Here is a 20,532-nt window from a genome sequence, read left to right as displayed (position 1 = left end):
ATGCCTTCAATTTATACACAATTTGGTGAGCTATTTATTAGTTAATTTTGGGAAAATAGACTTCTGATTTGACGTTGAGCAAATAATTAAGCTAAATTACTGGATGGTTGGTTAGATTCAAATGATAAAACCATAAATTAAGCCTATGAAGATTTTGCTGCAAGATGCTACTTAGTCAAATAACCATATTTCTCTCTCCAATGTTTTCCTTTAGAAAAGAGCAATATCATAAATGTTGCACCACCAAGGTTCACAAAAGCTAACCCAGTGAAACACCATCCGTATCCCATCCTTTCGACTAATTTAGTAATAATACCGGAGCAAATTGCAGCACCTGCATTTCTCATAAAGTTTCCAAAAGCCACATTGGATGCGGGTATTCCTTCTGCGCTTTCGGTTAAATAAGTCAAATTAGTGACGAGAACCCAAGTTGTACCGAAGCATGATATGAATACTGTCACAAAAATAGAAACAACATGGGAGTGTTTTTCACAAGTCCATCCATATCCAGTGAACCCTGCAATAGCTACCAAAAAGCCAATGAGTTGAATCGGAAACCGATCTTCAGGAATAAAACTTATACCCTTTGCAATTCTATTTCTCCTTAATTTGTCTGAGAGTCGCCCACTAATCATTGAGCCTATTATCAAGGCTATTCCTGGGCATAAGTAAGAAAGACACACGTGCAAATTAGAAAAGTGGTAATCGTTGGTCAAGACGCGGCTGAAAGTGACACTTATTCCATAGAAACTGGCAAATAAAAGCCCCCCTGCAACAGAAGAAATAAGGACTGGCAAATACCTCGCTAATTTAAAGTACAATAAAGGACTCAACTTGGGGGGTTTGGGGTATTTGGCATCTTCAGCGGTTCTTTTTTTCTCATATAGCTTAGGCTTGACAAAGTACAGTTTTCCTTCATAACATTCACCTCTTCCAACTAAGTACCTCAATGTTTCTGGAAGTAGAAATAAAATTGCAATGTAGACCACAATTGTAAAGATACTGAGTATACCAAAAGACCACCTCCATTGACCATTAGTTGTGGCTAAGCTCAATATAGGACCAATAATCGGACCTAATTGAGGTCCTAACATGAACGTTGCAATTGTCTTGCCTCTAATCGTTGGTGGAGTTATATCTGCCACAGTACCTGCACCTACTGATAACACACTTGATGAGCCAATTGCTTGAATCACTCTCAAAGTATATAAAGCACCAATATGAGCAGGAAGGAATGTGAGGAGGATATTGGCAACCAAGAAGATAAGAAGGGAAAACATGTATAATGACTTTCTTCCTCCCACGTCAGCCAATGCAGCCCAAACAAGTGGACTGAATGCAAAAACGGCCATGAACACAGAAACAGTACCATTGATAATTGATGTAGACACATTGAAAGCTTCACTCATGAGTGGAAGGATTGGAATGTAGATATTACCAGCTAAGGGCCCCAAAAATCCAGCACATGTGACCACAGCTAAAATGATATTTCTTCTTGTGTTTGTGAACGCTGTGTAAGGGAGTGGAGGTGCTGGTTGTTCTTTGGGTGGCACAGATTCAATCTCACTTTCTTCTTTAACAGAGCTGTTCTTCTCTGAAGGTAAGTCTTTCACCGCCATGCTTTCTTCTTAAGAGATTATAATATTACTTTTGTGAGTGAGTTTTATCAATTCTTCGTTCGAGTAACTGAGTAAATTTATTTGCTGCAAAAGTAGTGAGAAACTTTAGTTGCCGTTACTGGCCAAGACGAGCATATTCTTTAACTAAACTATGTAATTTCCGTAAACTTTATTGATAGTAGCCTTGGTGATACTGGCCCACCTGGGGTTATTTTGTCCACCCAATTAGCATCAAGTTCCAAGCGGTAAGATTTTAACAATTTTTGTAGACATTGCTTTGTCTCGAATAATGCAAATCTTTCTCCAAGACATGCTCTCTTTCGCCCATGAAACGCTGGTAATGTTGCATTGCTTTTGGCCCTTGAATAATTCCTACTGACCTCTTCTACACTTGTCCCCCACCTCTCAGGAACAAAATTATCTGCATTTTCCCAAACGGTTCTGTCTCGCCCGGTTGCAAAATTATTGTACCCGACGTAGGTTCCTTTGGGTATTCTAATATTCCTTCCCAATAACACATCTTGGGTAGTACATCTATTGATGATTTGTCCCAATGGTGGGTACATCCGTAAAGTTTCATATATCACGGCATTCAAGTAAGCAATGTTGTCAAGAGCCACTTCTGGTTCCTGTAGCTTAGCCCTTAGGGTTTCTTGGACTGTAGGATTCTTGGCTAGGACATAGAACAAAGAGCTCAAAAGTAGTTGTGGGTTTTCATGTCCGGCAATCATAACAATCATAGCATTGTCATGGAATTGTTTCTCGGTTATTTTACCTTCTTTCAATGCTGTTACCAACTTATAACTCACAGTCCCAGAGGTACTTTGTTGAGTATGAGAGCTGGTAATCAAATTACAGAAATAGTCCCTGAACTCAACAACTGACTTCCTCGCTTTAACTCTGCTAGGAATAGGAAAGGTGTCTAAATAAGGAAAGTTTAGGAACAAGGGTTTAAAGATTTGCGACTTGACTAACTTTAATTTCAGGTGGATGATAGGATTAGTTTGTTCGAAGAGCTTAAGATTTAAACCCAACATGGAATCACCAATGTTTTGCAAAGCCAAGCGCTGTACCATATCACCTATCTGCAATGAACTGCCATGATGAGCAATATTTTGCTCCACCAAATTTACAAACCGTTCTGAATTTTTGGCTATGGGCTCAAGGTTCGGAAACTGAATGGCTGATGTCAAAATATCTCTATACAACTTCCAAGTAGTACCATGAGCACTGATAATATTGTCTCCAGTATATGCTGCCAAGACTGAGCTTGGAATCTTAATATGATTTCCACTTTTGGCAAAAATATCTTCATCCTTGAAAACCTGTTGCAAATACTCCGGCTTTGAAACTAAAATATTCCACCTGGACGCAAAATAAATTTTGACTGCTCCGTACTTTTCTAACTTCTCTCGAAGGTAGATATTGTATATATCCTGTTGATCTAACGGGGTATAAGTTCCTAAGAAAGAAACATAAAAGGGGATGGTAGGAATATTCTTGGGGAAATTTGAAGGAGGAAGTAGAAAAGTAGACAAGTAGTACAACGCAACCACCACCGGGAGGTACACAGTAAATATTTTTGAGTAAGTATCTTCCATAATTTGAAAGAAAAGATGGCAACCAAATGGCTTCTACAAGAGCACACCTAGCCAATTGTATTTATATACTTTTTTCCATATGCACAGGATGTAGGGCATTTGCTAATGCTCAACCCAAAAGGAAGTTCGAGGCTGCAAATATTGCTCACGCTGAGACAATATAATAAGGCCATATCGCAAGGAAGAATATTTTGTATGAGCTGAAATAAATCTAATTGTGCCTTAGCCTATGAAATTTTATAGGAAATAATAGGATCTAGCCAAAATCTATAAATAAGTTAATAAGCTCGAAGTTTTACCGGTCAATTCCCCCCCTCCCAATGTCTTTGCCAGTTTTAGAAAGCTCCACTAGTTGCTTATCCTTGAGCGACTCGGACGTTAGCCTGCCTACTTTCTTTGAAAGTGTGTTCATGATATATCACAGAAACTCCAACTACAATTACATCAACAGGAAAATATATAGAGCTGAAAAAATTGTCAATTATAAAATGTTGTTGCGTGAGTTATCTAAACTTCCTCAAACAACTAGTGATTTTCAGTATTTGAAAAGTTTGGAAATTAGTCATATTCCCTTGCTTGTTTGGGAAAGGAAGCAAGATTGTGGAGCTATTGGTGTTGTCACTAGGGTTATTCCAGACGATGCTTTCAACAAATGGGCTATCAATTTGCTTTTGAGCACCAGCAAAATCATGTATCCACCTTCAGAATTCTCTCACCAGATATACACAGACATTATTGTTGAATTATTTGAAACCATGCTTAAAAATACTGCAGCAAAAGATAAATGGGAAGAAGAAGGGGAATCATATTTTAAAACTAAAGTTGACTTCTATACCTCCAAAGGACTCAAAATTGAGGCGGTTTTACCAGCATTTCCCTGCAAGTCTTCTAATCCAGATAAAGTTAGTGGTTATATGCCTGATAAGGGAGAAGAAATGGCTTTGAGAACATTGTGTGACTTTGCGAGTGCTGTTAAAAAAGTGTATCCTCCTGGTATTTTGATTTGGATCGTGAGTGATGGTCATGTTTTCAGTGACTGTATTGGTGTTGACGATTTAACTGTGAATGCTTTCGGTTTCCTGTTGAAAGAATTGTATCATCGAATTAACACCAGTGGTGAAGAGATGATTAGATTCTGCTCTTTGATTGACTTATTTAATTTGCACAATAAGCCAGTAGATGAAGAAATTTTAGATGAAATTCACCTAAGCCATCACATTGCTACTGAAATCGATCCTACTTCTGAAAATTGCAGAAAGATCTTGATGAAAAGTTGTGATACTGATTGGGGGCAGTTGAAAGAAGACATCAATACTCCCAACCACCCTCGGTTATTCTTGTTCAGGGGGTTCTCCAAGTTCATGGAAGAGGATTTAAAGCAGCACCCAACAATCATCGCTGCATCGAAGAAGAAGCTGAAAAAAATAGTAGCTAAAATTGCATTTGAAATGATCAAAAGGAATGATGCCTACTCTAACTTAATGGAGTTGATTTTCCCAATGCACTTGAGGTTTTCTATTCATGCTCATACGAATTCGGGGCCAAAATATGGTATCAAGCTTTTGAGTAACAAGCACTGCAGAGTGATCAATTCGCTTGAAGAGTGCTCAAGCCCCAACTATGATGATCTTTTGCATATTCCCACACCTTGGCACAATACCGTTTTGAAGATTGAGGGAGACTCTATGTACTACGTCACCAAAACTAATAATATTATGAAGGCTATACAGGAAGGAACATACACAGGTGGGTGGGACAAAAAAAGCGGATGTTTTGAGCTCAAGGCAAGAAGTACTGCCTAATTATGACGCTTTATACTCCAGATTGTAACCCGTAGAGGATATCCATCTTCGTAATTTAATGCGTAATATTGATTGCTTTTGTACAGGAAATTTGCCTCTTTTTGCAGCCTTTGTTTTGGATCAGTTTAGATCGAAACTATAAACGTAAATATAAATCACTACATATAAAAGTATTACAAAGATGGGGCAGAAGGGAGATCTTCGCAGGTAGCACAAATTGAAGGTCTACTAGAAGATGGAGCATCATCTTGGTACACGATACCACCATTTATCACGGTTCCAATGCCAGTTCCGAAGTCAGCTGTGACTTGCTTCATTTTATTGAAGTCATATCCAGTACCAATGTCAAAATAGAAGGGTAAAAGACCACACTTTACGGTCAAAATTCCATCTTCAGAGTACCCAAACTCAGATATTGGCAAGGATAATCCAATGACATTGTCCCCACCCCAATTGCTCACGTGGAAGGTCTGGGGAGCAGAGACAGCTTCTACTCTAATAGATCCACCAGTAGATGAAAAGTAGAAGTTTTGAGTCTCGGTGATAGATAAGGCAGCAGACTTGATCCAAACGTTACCGTTTTCTCCAATATCGAAACAACCCGTACCAAGGATTCTTCCTTGTTGGGAGAAAGCTTGGTTCTTCAAGCATACGGTACCATCATTAGTCAATGATCCCAAAAACGCACCCAACTTTACCAATCCAGAGTTTCGTTTGTCTTGGTAGAGAGCAATCAAACCGTTGTTGTGGAAAGAGCTTGAAGTGATCTCACCAATTGGAAGACCAGTCTTCCCATATCCTCCGAAGAATATCTTACCGGTGTTTTCAAAGGTGTTGCCTCCAATTCTGAAAACTGGAGAAGTGAAAGAATCTCCAGATGAAACAACAATTTGACCGCTGTTGGTGGTCTTAGTGTTGACACCACTGATTTTAAAGTTAACGGCACAACTAGCGGAATCTGAAGTCACGTAAACGTCACCTTCATTGTCAAAGTCACCGTGGAAGTGGACGTATTCAGCGTCAACTAAGTTCCAGGTGATACCGGAGTCCACCGTCACATCACCGTAATTGACTTCCGAGTTGCCAACGGTGTCTGTGTTCTTGGTGATATGAATATCACTGGCCAAAGCAGAAGCAACCAAAAACAATGTGTTGAAAAGCGAAGTGAGTTTCATGGTTGAATATTAATGTTTCTAATGAAAGCATGAAGCGGATGCTGGAGATTTTATACTACAAATTTGCAGTCCATCGCACCTGCTTTTCAAAAACCTGATTAGGGGATTCAAAGTGGGCTCGCGGTCTGTTGGAAGATTTTAGTCGTTTTGAGCGAACTTGTAACCAGAACTGTAACAACCCTATTGTCATCACTGGTAGATCTGTTGTTTGAGTACCAACAATACTACTTTACGAAGAGAAAGTAACTCTGGTTTTGGACCCGCAATCACGTGTAAATGTATGAGAACAATGAAGTGCGCTACAATCACGGTTTCAAAGTACTAAAAAATACGTTGCCATTGATGGAAAATATTGGTGTTTGCAGCACCTAATAGGAATTTTTGAGATTATTTTACTCGTTTGGGAAAGGCTTTTTTCCTCGAGAAATTTTCGTGGTTGGGTTTGGCTGCTGGTGTTTTCTATTGTTCTTTGAATTAGGAAAAATAGACTTTAATCAAAATGAGCCGGTGAGTTTCTAAGCCAACCCTCGAGGATATTTAGCTGAAACAATAGCTACCCAACCATTTTATTGAAGCCTTCTTTTTTTACCTGAATCCTTGAGCAACACCACTTGTATATTCATATGACGAAGGCGATGATCGCTGCCAATTCTGTAACCCTTGGATTATGGGGAACTTAACAATAGGCGTGTACTGTGCTGTAAATCCAAGGCCTGAATTATTTTTCACCTAAATATTACTTAATTGCTGTTCCTAAACTACAGGATAAACAACATAGCGGAAGTCCATGGGAAACCTTGGACAGGAGTCAGGTATAAAAATCGGAGATTGAAGCTTTTTTGTATCACAATTTATAAGATAAAAAGCCCTCCTCAAAGTGTCTCTTCAATAACTGACTCTTGTAGTCGATACCTATGGTTTTCAAATAATGTGAATCAGGGTACCTAATATCTCCAGACTTATGGAATATATCAACTCTTTCAAGTATGATGTTCCTAAGAATCTCAACAAATAGCTGAGGCAGTTCAGCATTTACCAAATGGGTAGCCTTAGGGATATCAATGGGATGGATAACCTTCTTCATACTCTCACGTATGGCTTCAACGGCAGTGTCACCCGCGGTATCGAATTCTCCGACAATGTGGTAGACTGGTGTGGTAATTTGGTCGTAGATTCCTTGAATTCTCGCGATACTGGGACTACCACCAAAATAAAGTAAGAACTCTTGTTGGGCATCCGTATTGGTGTAAGCAAACCCATGCTTTATGCTTCGCTCATCTGTGTAATCATCTTCGAGCATGTTCTGCAAAATTTTGTCGTCGAACTTTTTGAAAAACGATTTGGTCTTGTAGTATCTCCAAACAGCATCTTCATATGTTTCACCTTTTTCTACAGGATACCTATTACTGATCTTTTCCGTCTCCTGCCATCTTTGAAAGACCATACTGAGAAGATCGGCCCTGTCCTGATCCACCTGAGCTACTGGGTTCAATGGTACAATTGCATCAAAAAGTGTTGGCTCGAAATATGCGGTTATAAAAGAAACCATCCCCCCAAGCGAGTGACCCACAAAAATGTTCACCACATTTGGTTGGAGAAATATGTCTTTTTCGTCGTACTTAACCACTTTAATGACGTCTTTGGCAATGTCAATCCAGCTGACTGCATACCCCAATTTGCCTCTGTTTAATTTGGCTGATTGTCCGTGGCTCACACAATCAACTGCTAAAACAGAGTCCAAGTTTGGGAGTATGTTGAACCATTGATCGATCTGATAATGCCAGATCCCCTTGTTCATTCCATTACCATGATGGAAGACCAAGTTGACTTTTGGGCCACTCTTCACGGCTGTCTTTCGGTTGTAAAGCCTGTAAGCGATTTGAAGCTGGTAGTCAGCAGAATTGGTAGAAGGTTTTTCTAATACCACCGCACCAGAAAACCTAGGCTCTGATGCAATGGTAGTTTTGTTAGTGTAGTTGTATATCTCGGAAGACTCTGGGAACATTTTTATAATGAAGACAAGTATCTGTCCAAAGTTTGAGACACACTTATACTCTCCCACGGTATCTTGTGAAATCACAGGTTGGGGAAATTTTCCCGCAGCCGAAAGCCCGTACACTGACTGTATTTAATCTCATACTACGTGAAAAAGCAGTCGTTAGTGAAGGTTGTATCTGGATACAGTCTGTGTGAGGTAATGATATTTGAATCATCCCTTTTCGAAATTAGCCATATTAACTACTTCATACATATGTTCCCAAACTTTATGAGTTTTGTAAAAAGCGCAATTAGTACTAAACTGTAATACACAATTTGGTAAAATAAGAAGCATAAACATTCTAACCCACCATTCCCACTAGAAGCTGTAAATACCACAAATATATTAATCCACAATTTCATTACCTTTCAATTAGCTTCTAAACCACTAGTTGACAATAGCCGACCCACAGATAAAACAGAGCCATATGGGGTCGTGCGCATCCCGTTCCAGCCGGTCTGTACTTTATCTTATCGCGCAGAAGTGATCCTGTCATTAATCCTGTTTTAAAGAGATACTTACAACAAACATTTACACTAGTCTCTCCAATTACAGCTTGCTAAATCTCAGATATGGGATTTTTGAACTTTGTGACGTATGTGATTCTTTTTTTGGGTCCTTAAATGGCCTTTTGCCAATGGCAATTCGCTTTGGCAATGGCGCACCTTTTTGTAATCCCTTTTACTAACATCCATTCAGACTTGTCACTACCGTTATTTACCCTGTTATCGCTTCCTACAGGGCTTATGAACAGTATAAAGATGCGAACCACAAGTTTAATGGTTCCAACTTGAGTATTGGTGGATTCAATGTTCCTATCAATACATTATTTAAAAAGGCGACAGGGGATCACGATGAGACTGTTCCCAATGAAGCCGCCCTCTTGCTATATGAATCCAACAGACTTCAGAAATGGTATGTTTATTGGATTGTTCACACAGTAGTAGAACTCATTGATTCGGGCTTGTACCTCAAGTACTTGATCCCTTTCCACTCCTTATTTAAGCTTGGGATTTCGGTTTGGCTTCTCTCACCAATGTTGCAATACAGATCCATAGATGCTTTTGATGCTAAAACAGATTTGAACCTGTTTTTTGAAGGGGGATGCGGTTTCTGCTACAAGAAATTTGTGTCACCTTTACTACAAGGAGAAGTTAAGTTCCTTAGTGATATCTCTCTCAAGGATATCCCTTTCAACACTGAGCAATTACCCACATTTGTCAAGCTGATTTTGGACTATGTCAAAAAGCTTATGGAGGCTGCTCCACTGGTCTCCTTATTAAACTTCATTAGAGGCTCTGCCAGAGGTGTAGATATAAATGAATCTGGGTCCACGACATCTTTCTCAGCTGCTTCCGGTGCTGAGTATTTGGGGTCTTTGAGGTCTTTTAGCGCTCTGACATTGCAAGGTTACTTTTCCAAGGTTACATCAGACCCCAGTGCTACTTCTAAAGACACGGTTGAAGACGAATACGATGTCATAGACAGCCCCAGCCAAACCGATGGGGTGGGAGCGTCTCCTAGAACGACACAAACAGACCCCGTGAAAAGAAAGGGTTGGATCTGGTAACATCATGGTATGGGACGAAGGTTATGGTTTTGGGATGGATGTTCGTATACGGTTATAGGGATTTGCTCCGATTGTATTATGTTTTACTACTAAATTGAATAATATTGCTAGATTTTGGTATACTGTAGTATTTGTGAGTTATTTATATATACAAGAGCGAAGTTAATAGCCCAAAAATTGGTTAACCAAATCTTTGTTACTCTTCAAGGTAACTGTTTCATTATATTTGTTCATTTTTTTCTCAGCTTCTTGCTTGAACAGTTTTGTTATAAACTTGTTAGGCAAGACCGGCTTTTTATACAAGCCGTCAAATGCATTGGTTTGCTTATCCTTATCGGAACCTAAGCTATTCTTAATTTCAATGATATCAGTTTGATTTTCAATTGTTTCAGAGAACAGCTTCGCTTCAGCTGGAAGTTGGGGCCAAACAAAGGGTTCTTCCATATCAATTGTCATTTTCTTATACTGGGGACCTCTGTACCTTCCCATGTCAGTCATTGATCTTTCGAACTTGGCATGCAATAATTGGACTGTTATGTTTAAAGCTCTTAACCCATACACGTGCCACAAGTAGTCTCTCAAGTCCAATTTATTGAAGTTTCTAGGAACCAAGAATTTGGCCTGGTAGGGGGTGTGTTTGGCATTTGATCTCAAAAGGGCAATACGAGCTTTTGGTAAGTATACTTGTTTTTGTCCCAATTTGAAATGTGCTTCGCCAGATGCGATTTCATCAGCATACTTCTCAAGGTTTCTTCTGGCTATTTTATCACTTCGAGATCTGAACTTTATGGGTACAGGCTTGTCTTGCTCAATGTATAATTTTCTGATTTCTTCAGCAGGAAATACTGAATCAGTTACTGATTGTGATAATAATGGTTGTCTTTCCTTTCGGAACCCATATCTTGGTTTATCCAATACCACATCATCGACAAAAACTGTGGGGTACTTTCTGGCGCTTGCTTTATAGCGTAAGCCTCTTATAGATTGTATTGAATGGTGCCATATGCTTCCAAGTAGTCCTTGGCTGGGATTCATTATCAGAGGATTGATTTCTACAGTTGAAAATTTTGCTAGTCGCACCAGTAAGAGTACAAGGTGAAAAATTTTCCATGTTTGTGTAACAGAGTGGCGGTACCAAATGCGAACTCTCGTTGAGAAACCAGTAAATTTTCATTATTAAGACACTAAAGTAAATACTTTCTTTAGACTTGATTGAATTTAGCAGTTTAATTGATTGATTTCATCATTATTTAGCTGTCAACAATGTCTCAAGATCAAGTAGTCGAGGACCAATATGCTTATGATGATGATCATAGCATTACTCCTGAAGATTGTTGGTTAGTCATATCGTCTTTTTTTCAAGAGAAAGGATTGGTATCTCAGCAGTTGGACTCTTTTGATGAGTTTATTGAGACAACCATTCAAGAGTTGGTATGGGAGGACTCTCATTTGGTGTTAGATCAACCAGCTCAGCATACTTCAGAGGACGACTTTGAAAACAGAAGATATGAGATTTCTTTCGGAAAGATTTATATTTCCAAACCTACCCAAACTGAAGGTGATGGTACAACCCACCCCATGTTCCCACAAGAAGCTAGATTGCGTAATTTGACATATTCGTCCCCCTTATATGTCGACATGACCAAGAGAGTTTTCAAGTCTGATGATAATGACCGTAAGAACAATGAGTTGGAATGGATAGAAGAACATGTCGAAGGCGAAGGTACTGATACAAAGGTTTATTTGGGTAAAGTACCCATCATGTTAAGATCTAAGTTCTGTATGCTTCGTGATTTGGCTGAACATGAGTTTTACGAATTGAAAGAATGTCCTTATGATATGGGTGGTTATTTTGTGATTAACGGATCTGAAAAAGTTTTAATTGCCCAAGAAAGAAGTGCGGCCAATATTGTCCAAGTTTTCAAGAAAGCGGGTCCGTCTCCTATTTCTCATGTTGCTGAAATCAGATCCGCTTTAGAGAAGGGATCCAGATTGATTTCATCCTTGCAAATTAAATTATATGGTAGAGATGATAGAGCAGCGTCAGGAAGAACGATCAAAGCAACTTTACCATACATCAAAGAAGATATTCCTATCGTGATTGTGTTTAGAGCTTTGGGAATCGTTCCAGACGGTGATATATTAGAACATATATGTTATGATGCAAATGATTGGCAGATGTTGGAAATGTTAAAACCTTGCGTCGAAGAAGGTTTCGTGATTCAAGAACAAGAAGTTGCCCTTGATTTTATTGGAAGAAGAGGTGTGTTGGGTATCAGAAGAGAAAAACGTATTCAATACGCTAAAGACATTTTACAAAAGGAATTGTTACCAAACATTACTCAAGAAGAAGGTTTCGCTACAAGAAAGGCTTTTTTCTTAGGTTACATGGTCAACAGGTTGTTATTGTGTGCTTTGGAAAGAAAAGAACCTGACGACAGAGATCACTTTGGTAAGAAGAGATTGGATTTGGCAGGCCCATTGTTGGCTAACTTGTTCCGTATTTTGTTCAGAAAATTGACCAGAGATATTTACAATTATATGCAAAGATGTGTTGAGAATGATAAGGAATTTAACTTAACGTTGGCCGTGAAGTCTCAAACTATTACCGATGGTTTACGTTATTCGTTGGCTACTGGTAACTGGGGTGAACAAAAGAAGGCCATGAGTTCCAGAGCTGGTGTTTCCCAAGTGTTGAACAGATATACCTATTCGTCTACATTGTCTCACTTAAGAAGAACAAACACACCTATTGGTCGTGATGGTAAGCTCGCCAAACCAAGACAATTGCATAACACCCATTGGGGTCTTGTTTGTCCTGCTGAAACACCTGAAGGTCAAGCCTGTGGTTTAGTTAAGAATCTTTCTTTGATGTCATGTATATCTGTTGGTACTTCTTCTGAACCGATTTTAGTCTTTTTAGAGGAATGGGGGTTGGAGCCTTTAGAAGACTATTCACCATCTACGTCTCCTGATTCTACCAGAGTGTTTGTTAATGGTGTTTGGGTTGGTACTCATAGAGACCCAAGCCTGTTAGTGGAAACTATCCGTAGTTTAAGAAGAAAAGGTGATATTTCTCCTGAAGTCTCTATTATCAGGGACATCAGAGAAAGAGAATTCAAAATTTTCACCGATGCTGGTCGTGTTTACCGTCCATTATTCATCGTTGATGACAACCCATACAGTGAAACTAAGGGTGAATTAATGTTGAATAAGTCACACGTTAAGAAATTGATGGATTCTGAATATGATGATTACGTTTATGATGATGAACAGGAAGCTTACGGTTGGAGCTCCTTGGTTCGTGACGGTATTATAGAATATGTTGATGCTGAAGAAGAAGAAACCATTATGATTGCCATGACTCCTGAAGACTTGGAAAGTAGCAAGAGTACCTTAAGTGAAGCTCAACAGAAATCCATGCAAATGGAAGAGCAAGAGAAGGATCCAGCAAAGAGAATTAAACCCACATTTTCAGGTAACTTGCATACCTTCACTCATTGTGAAATCCACCCTTCTATGATTTTAGGGGTTGCCGCCTCCATTATTCCTTTCCCAGATCACAACCAATCTCCTCGTAATACTTATCAATCGGCTATGGGTAAGCAAGCTATGGGGGTGTTTTTGACCAATTATTCTGTCAGAATGGATACTATGGCTAATATTTTGTATTATCCTCAGAAACCGTTGGCTACAACTAGATCTATGGAATACCTTAAGTTCCGTGAATTACCTGCTGGTCAGAATGCCATTGTTGCTATTGCTTGTTATTCCGGATACAATCAAGAAGATTCTATGATTATGAACCAATCTTCCATTGACAGAGGTTTGTTCAGATCTTTGTTCTTTAGATCTTATATGGATTTGGAAAAGAGACAAGGTATGAAAGCCTTGGAAACCTTTGAAAGGCCATCAAGATCTGATACGTTGAGATTGAAGCATGGCACTTATGAAAAGTTGGATGATGATGGGTTGATTACTCCTGGTGTTAGAGTAAGTGGTGAAGATATCATCATTGGTAAGACCACTCCAATTCCACCAGATGCAGAAGAGTTGGGACAGAGAACTCAATACCACACCAAGAGAGATGCATCTACTCCTTTGAGAAGTACTGAATCTGGTATTGTTGACCAGGTGTTACTCACTACTAATGGTGATGGTGCAAAGTTCGTCAAGGTCAGAATGAGAACTACCAAAGTGCCTCAAATTGGTGATAAGTTCGCATCCAGACATGGTCAAAAAGGTACTATTGGTGTTACTTACAGGAATGAAGATATGCCATTTACATCCCAAGGAATTGTGCCAGATCTTATTATCAATCCTCACGCCATTCCATCGCGGATGACAGTTGCTCACTTGATTGAGTGTTTGTTGTCCAAAGTATCTTCTTTATCTGGTTTGGAAGGTGATGCCTCACCATTTACTGATGTTACTGCAGAAGAGGTTTCTAAATTGTTAAGAGAGCATGGTTACCAATCCAGAGGGTTCGAAGTCATGTACAACGGTCATACTGGTAAGAAATTGATGGCACAAGTGTTCTTCGGTCCTACCTACTATCAAAGATTGAGACACATGGTGGACGACAAGATTCATGCCAGAGCTAGGGGACCTGTACAAGTCTTGACCAGACAACCGGTTGAAGGTAGATCCAGAGATGGTGGTTTGCGTTTTGGAGAAATGGAGAGAGATTGTATGATCGCTCATGGAGCTGCTGGATTCTTGAAAGAAAGATTAATGGAAGCATCTGATGCTTTTAGAGTACATGTTTGTGGAATTTGTGGATTAATGTCAGTTATTGCCAACCTCAAAAAGAACCAATTTGAGTGCCGGGCCTGTAAAAATAAGACCAACATTTACCAAATTCACATTCCGTATGCCGCTAAACTTTTGTTCCAAGAGTTAATGGCAATGAACATTTCACCAAGAATGTACACCGAAAGATCAGGAATTTCCGTTCGTGTATAAAGTTACCGGATACTGTTTCCATGACAATTTTATTTAAAACAAAAAACAATATTGTATAGTTTTGTAAGACATAAGAGTATATTTAAAAGAATAATATAATAAAATATTTCATCTACTTGAATCTATTTACATGTGGTGGTGATCATTGACTGAAGAACTTCTCACGAAGCTCTTGCTTTTCTTTCTCAGACTGTTCCAAATTAGCGATCTTTTCTCTCACTTCTTGAGCTTCATCAGCAAACGCAATCAAGTTCTGCTTGTAAGGATGCTCATCTCCATCGTATAACTTTAATCTGTCCATTCTGACGAGTCTCAATTTGTTCTTTGGTATCATACCTTTGACAGCTCTTCTTAACACTTCATTATAACCTTTGTTATCTATCATTCTTTGCATAGGAATCAAATTCAACGAACCTGGACGTGTGGTATGTGACCAGTATGTTTTATCTTGGAGTTTGTTACCCGTTATTTTCAAGTGGGCACAATTGGTTACCACAACATAATCTCCATGGTCTCTATTTGGTGAAAACGTAGGTTTGTGTTTCCCTTGTAAAGCTATAGCTATGCTAGATGCCAACCGACCCAAGGTCCTGTGATCTCCAGCCACATCAACGTGGTGCCACACTCTTGTTAAAGCAACTGCTGCGTTCCCTATCCTTTGAGACATGATATATGGTAGTTGATTCTCAAAAATTTTCACTCGCTCTTTTCAATATGGACGTGCTCCTACCGACACCATATTTAACATACGAATATGGACGAGACACGTGATAGCCTGGAAATATGAGTAGTTACCACGGATTGGTTTTCTTGGTGTGGTGCCTTATATACTTGAATCCTTTTACTTCTCCCTTGTCCAATTTTAAGTATTATTTGCAGTCGATTTTGCTCCACCACATAATAAACCCAGTCTTTGCGAAATCGTGTGCCAACAAGATTTTCTCACGTCGTTCACCAAAATGAAAAATCAAACATATCTTAGTACTTAATCTCTAAGGATAACATTTTCCAAAGAGGTCGAAGCATCACTTTGTATATATTGGCGGGCCCTCAAATAATATCCTTCTGTTTGATTCACACAATTTACCCCCATTTTTCTTGCATCGATTCCAACCAGTTTTCCAGCGTGACATCCATAGAACAACGTCGACACCAGCATTTTCATTCAACCATCAATAACCACAAAAAATGTTCTTTTTAAAAGACTTATCGTTGAATTTAACCTTACATCCCAGTTATTTTGGGCCACAGATGGACCAATATCTAAGAGATAAATTACTTAGTGATGTTGAAGGAACATGTACCGGTCAATTTGGATATATTGTATGTGTCTTGGACTGTATGAATATAGACGTCGGGAAGGGGAGAATCATACCCCTGTCTGGAATGGCTGAATTCGAAGTCAAATACAGAGCTGTTGTTTGGAAGCCGTTTAAAGGAGAAGTGGTTGATGCAATTGTCACAACCGTCAACAAAATGGGTTTTTTTGCAGATGTTGGTCCTTTGTCAGTGTTTGTTAGCACCCACTTAATACCTTCAGATATGCAATTCAATCCTTCTGCCAACCCACCAGCGTATGTAAGTCAGGATGAAAACATTGAAAAGGGATCAAAAGTAAGATTGAAAATTGTTGGTACTAGAACTGATGTTAATGAAATCTATGCCATAGGAAGTATAAAAGAAGATTACTTGGGACCAAGTCCTATGTGATGAGATAAAACAAAAACACAATAGGTATTTGAAAACAAAAATAGAACCTTTCATTTTGTATTATAATAAGTTGTATATTTTAATATTACAAGGATATCATGAAATCGTATCTCGCATCACTATACTTCAAGGAGAATTTAAGTTCATTTCGCCTACCTTTCCATTCAATGGGGATATTGAGTAATCACGAGGGTCATCACTGAGATGTATACCCAACAATCCCATTGTTTTGGTTTTCTTTTTCATTGGCGTGATAGCCTCTTCATTATCCAGGTCATTTTGGTGCTTTTGGACTGGGTTAATATTTGAAAAGTTAGCTTGAACAGGCTTTGAAGTTGAATAGTTGCTACTTTCAGCATTTCTTTCACTAGTTGGGTTTTCAATTACTTGGTTATTAATCGAAGTGTGCGGTAGAGTCTTTTGACTAGGTGCAACAGGAGCCATCCTAGGAGGTTCATTGGACTCACCATCGACCCATACAAAATCATCCCTGTTCTCAACGACAGTTTTAGAACCTTTAGATGGACCATTTCTATTTGGATCAGTGGAAACAATTTCGTTAAGACCTTTTGGACTGGTAGAGCTTTGAGCAGAATCAGCCGGTTGATTGACGTGTTGGGCCCCCTTGCCCGAGGTATTACGAGAAGGTTCAGGGAATACATCCTCTGGAGCACCATCTATATCACCAATCTGATTTTGTTTATAGCTCCTGATTTTCTCTTTGAGAAGTTGCACTTGAGATGCACCGGAAGATAAACCAGTGTTTTCTGGTACATCTTGATGAGTTGTAGGAGGTATTTCAGTGTTTTTCGACAAATTCTGAGCTGAGCTATTTCCAGTGGTTCTACCATTACCACCGGTTGACTGAGCTATTACTAAGTCCTTTTGTCCTTCTGTTGATGATGTTGATGGTCTGTCTTGTTCAGATAAAATATTAGAAATCAAATTATAGGAACGGTGGCTTCTTACCATGTGGTTTGGAGTCGATGATTCTTTCTTCTGAGTATTTGCTTGTGCCTCAGTTTCACCGCTGCTGGGGGAGGTAATGGAGCTGGATCTCGAAGAAAAGTTCTGGAAACTAGTTCCATTTCTGATACCACTTCTTACATTATTGGAGTGGACTTGAGCAACAGAATCCGATGGTAACTGAATTGGACGTAAGGGTAAGGAGGTAGAAAGCTTGTCTTGACCTTCTCCGACCATTAAATTGAGAGACGGAAGGGACACTATTTGACCCGAAGACATCGGTTCTGCCCTGTTAGGAATTTGGGTTGACCCGCAAGTCATCTGCTCTTCTCGGGTTCTATGACTTTGATTATTAGGGCCTGAGAGTAAAACGCTTGACGGCCCAAACAATGATGTAGCCCGGGGTACTAGCGACGCATGTGGGTAGTGCAGCATGTGTGAATAATCAGAACGATATTCATCATTGGTAGGAGGATCAACTACAGTGTTCGAGACTTCTTTTCCTGTATCTCTACCGATAGGAGCTTCACTAGTGAGATCCTCATTCTGAGGTCTCGGTAAAATTTTGGTGATAACTTGGGTTCCAGGAACTCGCTGAGCCAGTGAATATAAACCTTGTGCAGGGAGTGAAGGTCTATCAAAGTGCCCTATTGGAGGAGGGATATATGAAGGTCCACCCGAGTGGTCTGTGAACCAGTCCATTCGTCCCTGATTTGGTGGCGGTATATATAGATTCCCTTGTCCGTCGTATTGAGTCTGATTTGAAGGGATTGAGGACATAATATTATGCCTGGTGTATTGAAATTGATTTGGTGGCAGAGTTGAAGCACTCGCCTGTCTGTTATATTGAGCTTGATATGACTGCAACATAGGTGTGCTTCCTTCTGTGTTGAATTGAAGTTGATTTGTTGGCGGAACAATTGCTTCTGCTTTCGTAGATGGTAATCGAGTCTTTGGCTTTGAACGATGTTGTTGCGGTCTGCTGGAATTAGGTTCCAGCTCCACTCCTTCATCATGAATTGTACCATTCCTCTCTGGGTCTGAAGCAGCGGTGGAAGCAGGCACATGTACATGATTTGGAGCTGGGCCAGGCCTAGAATCTTTAACTGAAGCTGGGGTTGGAGTTGGGGCTTCAGACCCTGAAACAATATGAGACGCCAAATGAGAACCTTCTCCAGAGTTTGAGCGCACAGGTGGTGGAAATGGTGGTGGTGGAAGAGGAGCAAGATCATTCACTTGACCTGTGTTCACTTCCTTCGAGATATCATGGACAGCCGTATTGGCTAGTTTATTTTGTGTTGTTGCCGACACTTGATGAACTGGTGGAACCACTTGTGTGTTTGGAGCAGAGGGTACAGACATATCGCTGGGACTCTGTGTAGGCTGAAACTGGTTTTGTGGAGTGGTCTCCAGCTCTGCCGCAGGAGCAGGTGTATCAGAAAGCATCTCAACAGGTTGTTCCAGACGACCTGGGGCATCCAAAAGTGTGTCACCAAGCAGGTCACCCAGAAGGGCACTACCACGCACTTTATCTGGATGTGGCAGCTCAGTGGGTTGTTCTATGTTTCCTTCACCATCATCATCAGATATTACCCTAGGGACATGTCTAAAGGCCGCTGCAGCAATCGGAATGTCGTCCAAATCATCCAGCAAAGCGGTTTCAGGTGGATCTTCGGCCGACTCTTCGTCCGACTCATCACTGTCTAAGACAATAGTTTCAATCATTGATTCATCCTTTGCAGGTTCCCTGACCATGTGTTTAGAAGAATCAGTCTCTGAGATATCATCATCATCTTGCATCTGCTCAATCCAACCACCGTCTTCTGCTAACATAACCATTTCAGTTTCGATTTTACTTGATTTTATTATGTCTTCAAAGTATTCAGATATTCTCAACTCCTCCGCTGAAATACGCTTTTGACAGATCGGGCATTTCCAGGTAGATATCTGTTCTTGTAAAGCAAGAAATGAATATGCATCAAAACATCCAGTGTGATCGCATTGTTCAGACTTTACTGGAAGTCGGATCCGGGCATAAGATAAAGGACATTTGAGTGAAACCTTTTCTATGCCCACTGAAATATCATCATCTGTGTTGTCATGACTGGCTTTGATCTTTTGGATCTCCACTTCTTTGGGGATTCTTTTCATATTTAACTTTTGAAGAACCTCTGTGATACTGAATTTCTTGCAGATACTCCCGATGAGCATGAAGGGGTTTTTATCTATGAATAGTAGTTTAATGCTATTCGACTCCTGTTTAAGGTGATCAGTAATATCAAAAGGCCTAGCAGTTCCCGGAACATTCTTTATCCCTCGTACCCCCGATTCCTTAATGGTCTGACCGTTGACCAGAAGTTCCATTTTATCCGGATATTCTATGGAGCAGGTGCGGACCAGGACCTTGTCGAAGTTGGTACATCGCAAATACACTCGGTTACTTGGGTCTTTTAGTAGTTCTCTGTCTTCAGGGGATAAAGTAATATTCATAAGAATTTGCAGTCTAGTTGCTGAGCCGTAACCAACACCAGGAAATTCTGGAAGGTCTTTGATAAGCTCATGAAAAGGGGAAGGTTCGAACACCAACGTAAAAGGCGACCTTGTTGGGGGAGCTTTCTTGGAGACCGCTTTAATATTAGTAGGGTGAGTTCTGTAGTTCGGCACTGATGAACTTTTAAGGGCTGATATCAGTTGAAGGGTGGATTGGTAATTCACAGTACCTGTTTCCAATCCACGGTAAAGTGAAGCAAACACGGGGAGATCAGGTCTGGCTTTCAACATCTCCGTCAAGACGATAATGGTGACGAGGGAAACCTTGTCAAACGGCTTAAGAAACCGATCTATAATAGCTCTGATATTTTCTATTGTTTCAGCTTTCTTCTTACCCTGGCGGACACCTAGAGATCTAGAAAGCTCTCGAAGTTGACTGACTTTGAAGTATTTGAGCCCATCCTTCAAGGCCTCGATCTCCAGAAGATTTAGTTCTGGAAGATATGTATCGTCTCCGGGCATATGTTATAACCGTCAGGGGTAACCAGTTGTAGACTTGTTGACGTTAATCTATCTTTGAAGATCGAAAATTAGTC

General features: G+C 39.9%; 10 protein-coding genes across 10 annotated transcripts; 4 read left to right on the top strand and 6 right to left on the bottom strand. All coding sequences in view use genetic code 12, as the record gives it.

The window, feature by feature from the left end:
- Window positions 1–167: 167 nt before the first annotated feature.
- DTR1 (Dityrosine transporter 1) lies at window positions 168–1,619 on the bottom strand (the record flags this gene model as incomplete). The annotated part of the gene is made up of 1 exon (XM_066157974.1): window positions 168–1,619. The coding sequence occupies one exon, from the start codon at window positions 1,617–1,619 to the stop codon at window positions 168–170; it is 1,452 nt and encodes a 483-aa protein (XP_066014071.1).
- Window positions 1,620–1,768: 149 nt separating this feature from the next.
- On the bottom strand, window positions 1,769–3,220 carry DIT2 (cytochrome P450-dit2; the record flags this gene model as incomplete). The annotated part of the gene is made up of 1 exon (XM_006683633.2): window positions 1,769–3,220. The coding sequence occupies one exon, from the start codon at window positions 3,218–3,220 to the stop codon at window positions 1,769–1,771; it is 1,452 nt and encodes a 483-aa protein (XP_006683696.1).
- A 320-nt stretch (window positions 3,221–3,540) lies between these two features.
- Window positions 3,541–5,022, top strand: DIT1 (dityrosine synthesis enzyme; the record flags this gene model as incomplete). Its single annotated transcript, XM_006683634.2, has 1 exon — window positions 3,541–5,022. The coding sequence occupies one exon, from the start codon at window positions 3,541–3,543 to the stop codon at window positions 5,020–5,022; it is 1,482 nt and encodes a 493-aa protein (XP_006683697.2).
- Window positions 5,023–5,195: 173 nt separating this feature from the next.
- On the bottom strand, window positions 5,196–6,197 carry PSN45_002959 (uncharacterized protein; the record flags this gene model as incomplete). Its single annotated transcript, XM_006683635.2, has 1 exon — window positions 5,196–6,197. The coding sequence occupies one exon, from the start codon at window positions 6,195–6,197 to the stop codon at window positions 5,196–5,198; it is 1,002 nt and encodes a 333-aa protein (XP_006683698.1).
- An 844-nt stretch (window positions 6,198–7,041) lies between these two features.
- Window positions 7,042–8,202, bottom strand: PSN45_002958 (uncharacterized protein; the record flags this gene model as incomplete). Its single annotated transcript, XM_066157973.1, has 2 exons — window positions 7,042–7,109; window positions 7,290–8,202. 2 exons carry the CDS (start codon window positions 8,200–8,202, stop codon window positions 7,042–7,044), a joined length of 981 nt encoding a protein of 326 aa, XP_066014070.1.
- A 605-nt stretch (window positions 8,203–8,807) lies between these two features.
- On the top strand, window positions 8,808–9,805 carry PSN45_002957 (uncharacterized protein; the record flags this gene model as incomplete). Its single annotated transcript, XM_006683637.2, has 2 exons — window positions 8,808–8,830; window positions 8,935–9,805. The coding sequence occupies 2 exons, from the start codon at window positions 8,808–8,810 to the stop codon at window positions 9,803–9,805; spliced, it is 894 nt and encodes a 297-aa protein (XP_006683700.1).
- Window positions 9,806–11,068: 1,263 nt separating this feature from the next.
- RPB2 (DNA-dependent RNA polymerase II) lies at window positions 11,069–14,770 on the top strand (the record flags this gene model as incomplete). Its single annotated transcript, XM_006683639.2, has 1 exon — window positions 11,069–14,770. The coding sequence occupies one exon, from the start codon at window positions 11,069–11,071 to the stop codon at window positions 14,768–14,770; it is 3,702 nt and encodes a 1,233-aa protein (XP_006683702.1).
- A 142-nt stretch (window positions 14,771–14,912) lies between these two features.
- Window positions 14,913–15,437, bottom strand: MRPL23 (54S ribosomal protein L23, mitochondrial; the record flags this gene model as incomplete). The annotated part of the gene is made up of 2 exons (XM_066157972.1): window positions 14,913–15,184; window positions 15,233–15,437. The coding sequence occupies 2 exons, from the start codon at window positions 15,435–15,437 to the stop codon at window positions 14,913–14,915; spliced, it is 477 nt and encodes a 158-aa protein (XP_066014069.1).
- Window positions 15,438–15,958: 521 nt separating this feature from the next.
- On the top strand, window positions 15,959–16,480 carry RPB7 (DNA-directed RNA polymerase II subunit; the record flags this gene model as incomplete). The annotated part of the gene is made up of 1 exon (XM_006683641.2): window positions 15,959–16,480. One exon carries the CDS (start codon window positions 15,959–15,961, stop codon window positions 16,478–16,480), a length of 522 nt encoding a protein of 173 aa, XP_006683704.1.
- A 126-nt stretch (window positions 16,481–16,606) lies between these two features.
- On the bottom strand, window positions 16,607–20,458 carry pli1 (E3 SUMO-protein ligase pli1; the record flags this gene model as incomplete). Its single annotated transcript, XM_066157971.1, has 2 exons — window positions 16,607–17,999; window positions 18,807–20,458. The coding sequence occupies 2 exons, from the start codon at window positions 20,456–20,458 to the stop codon at window positions 16,607–16,609; spliced, it is 3,045 nt and encodes a 1,014-aa protein (XP_066014068.1).
- Between the last annotated feature and the right edge of the window lie 74 nt (window positions 20,459–20,532).

Source organism: Yamadazyma tenuis, chromosome 3 (assembly GCF_029203305.1).
Source record: "Yamadazyma tenuis chromosome 3, complete sequence".
Lineage (NCBI taxonomy): Eukaryota > Fungi > Ascomycota > Pichiomycetes > Serinales > Debaryomycetaceae > Yamadazyma > Yamadazyma tenuis.
The sequence above is the reverse complement of the archived record's forward strand: the minus strand, read 5'-3'. Positions and strand labels throughout refer to the sequence as shown.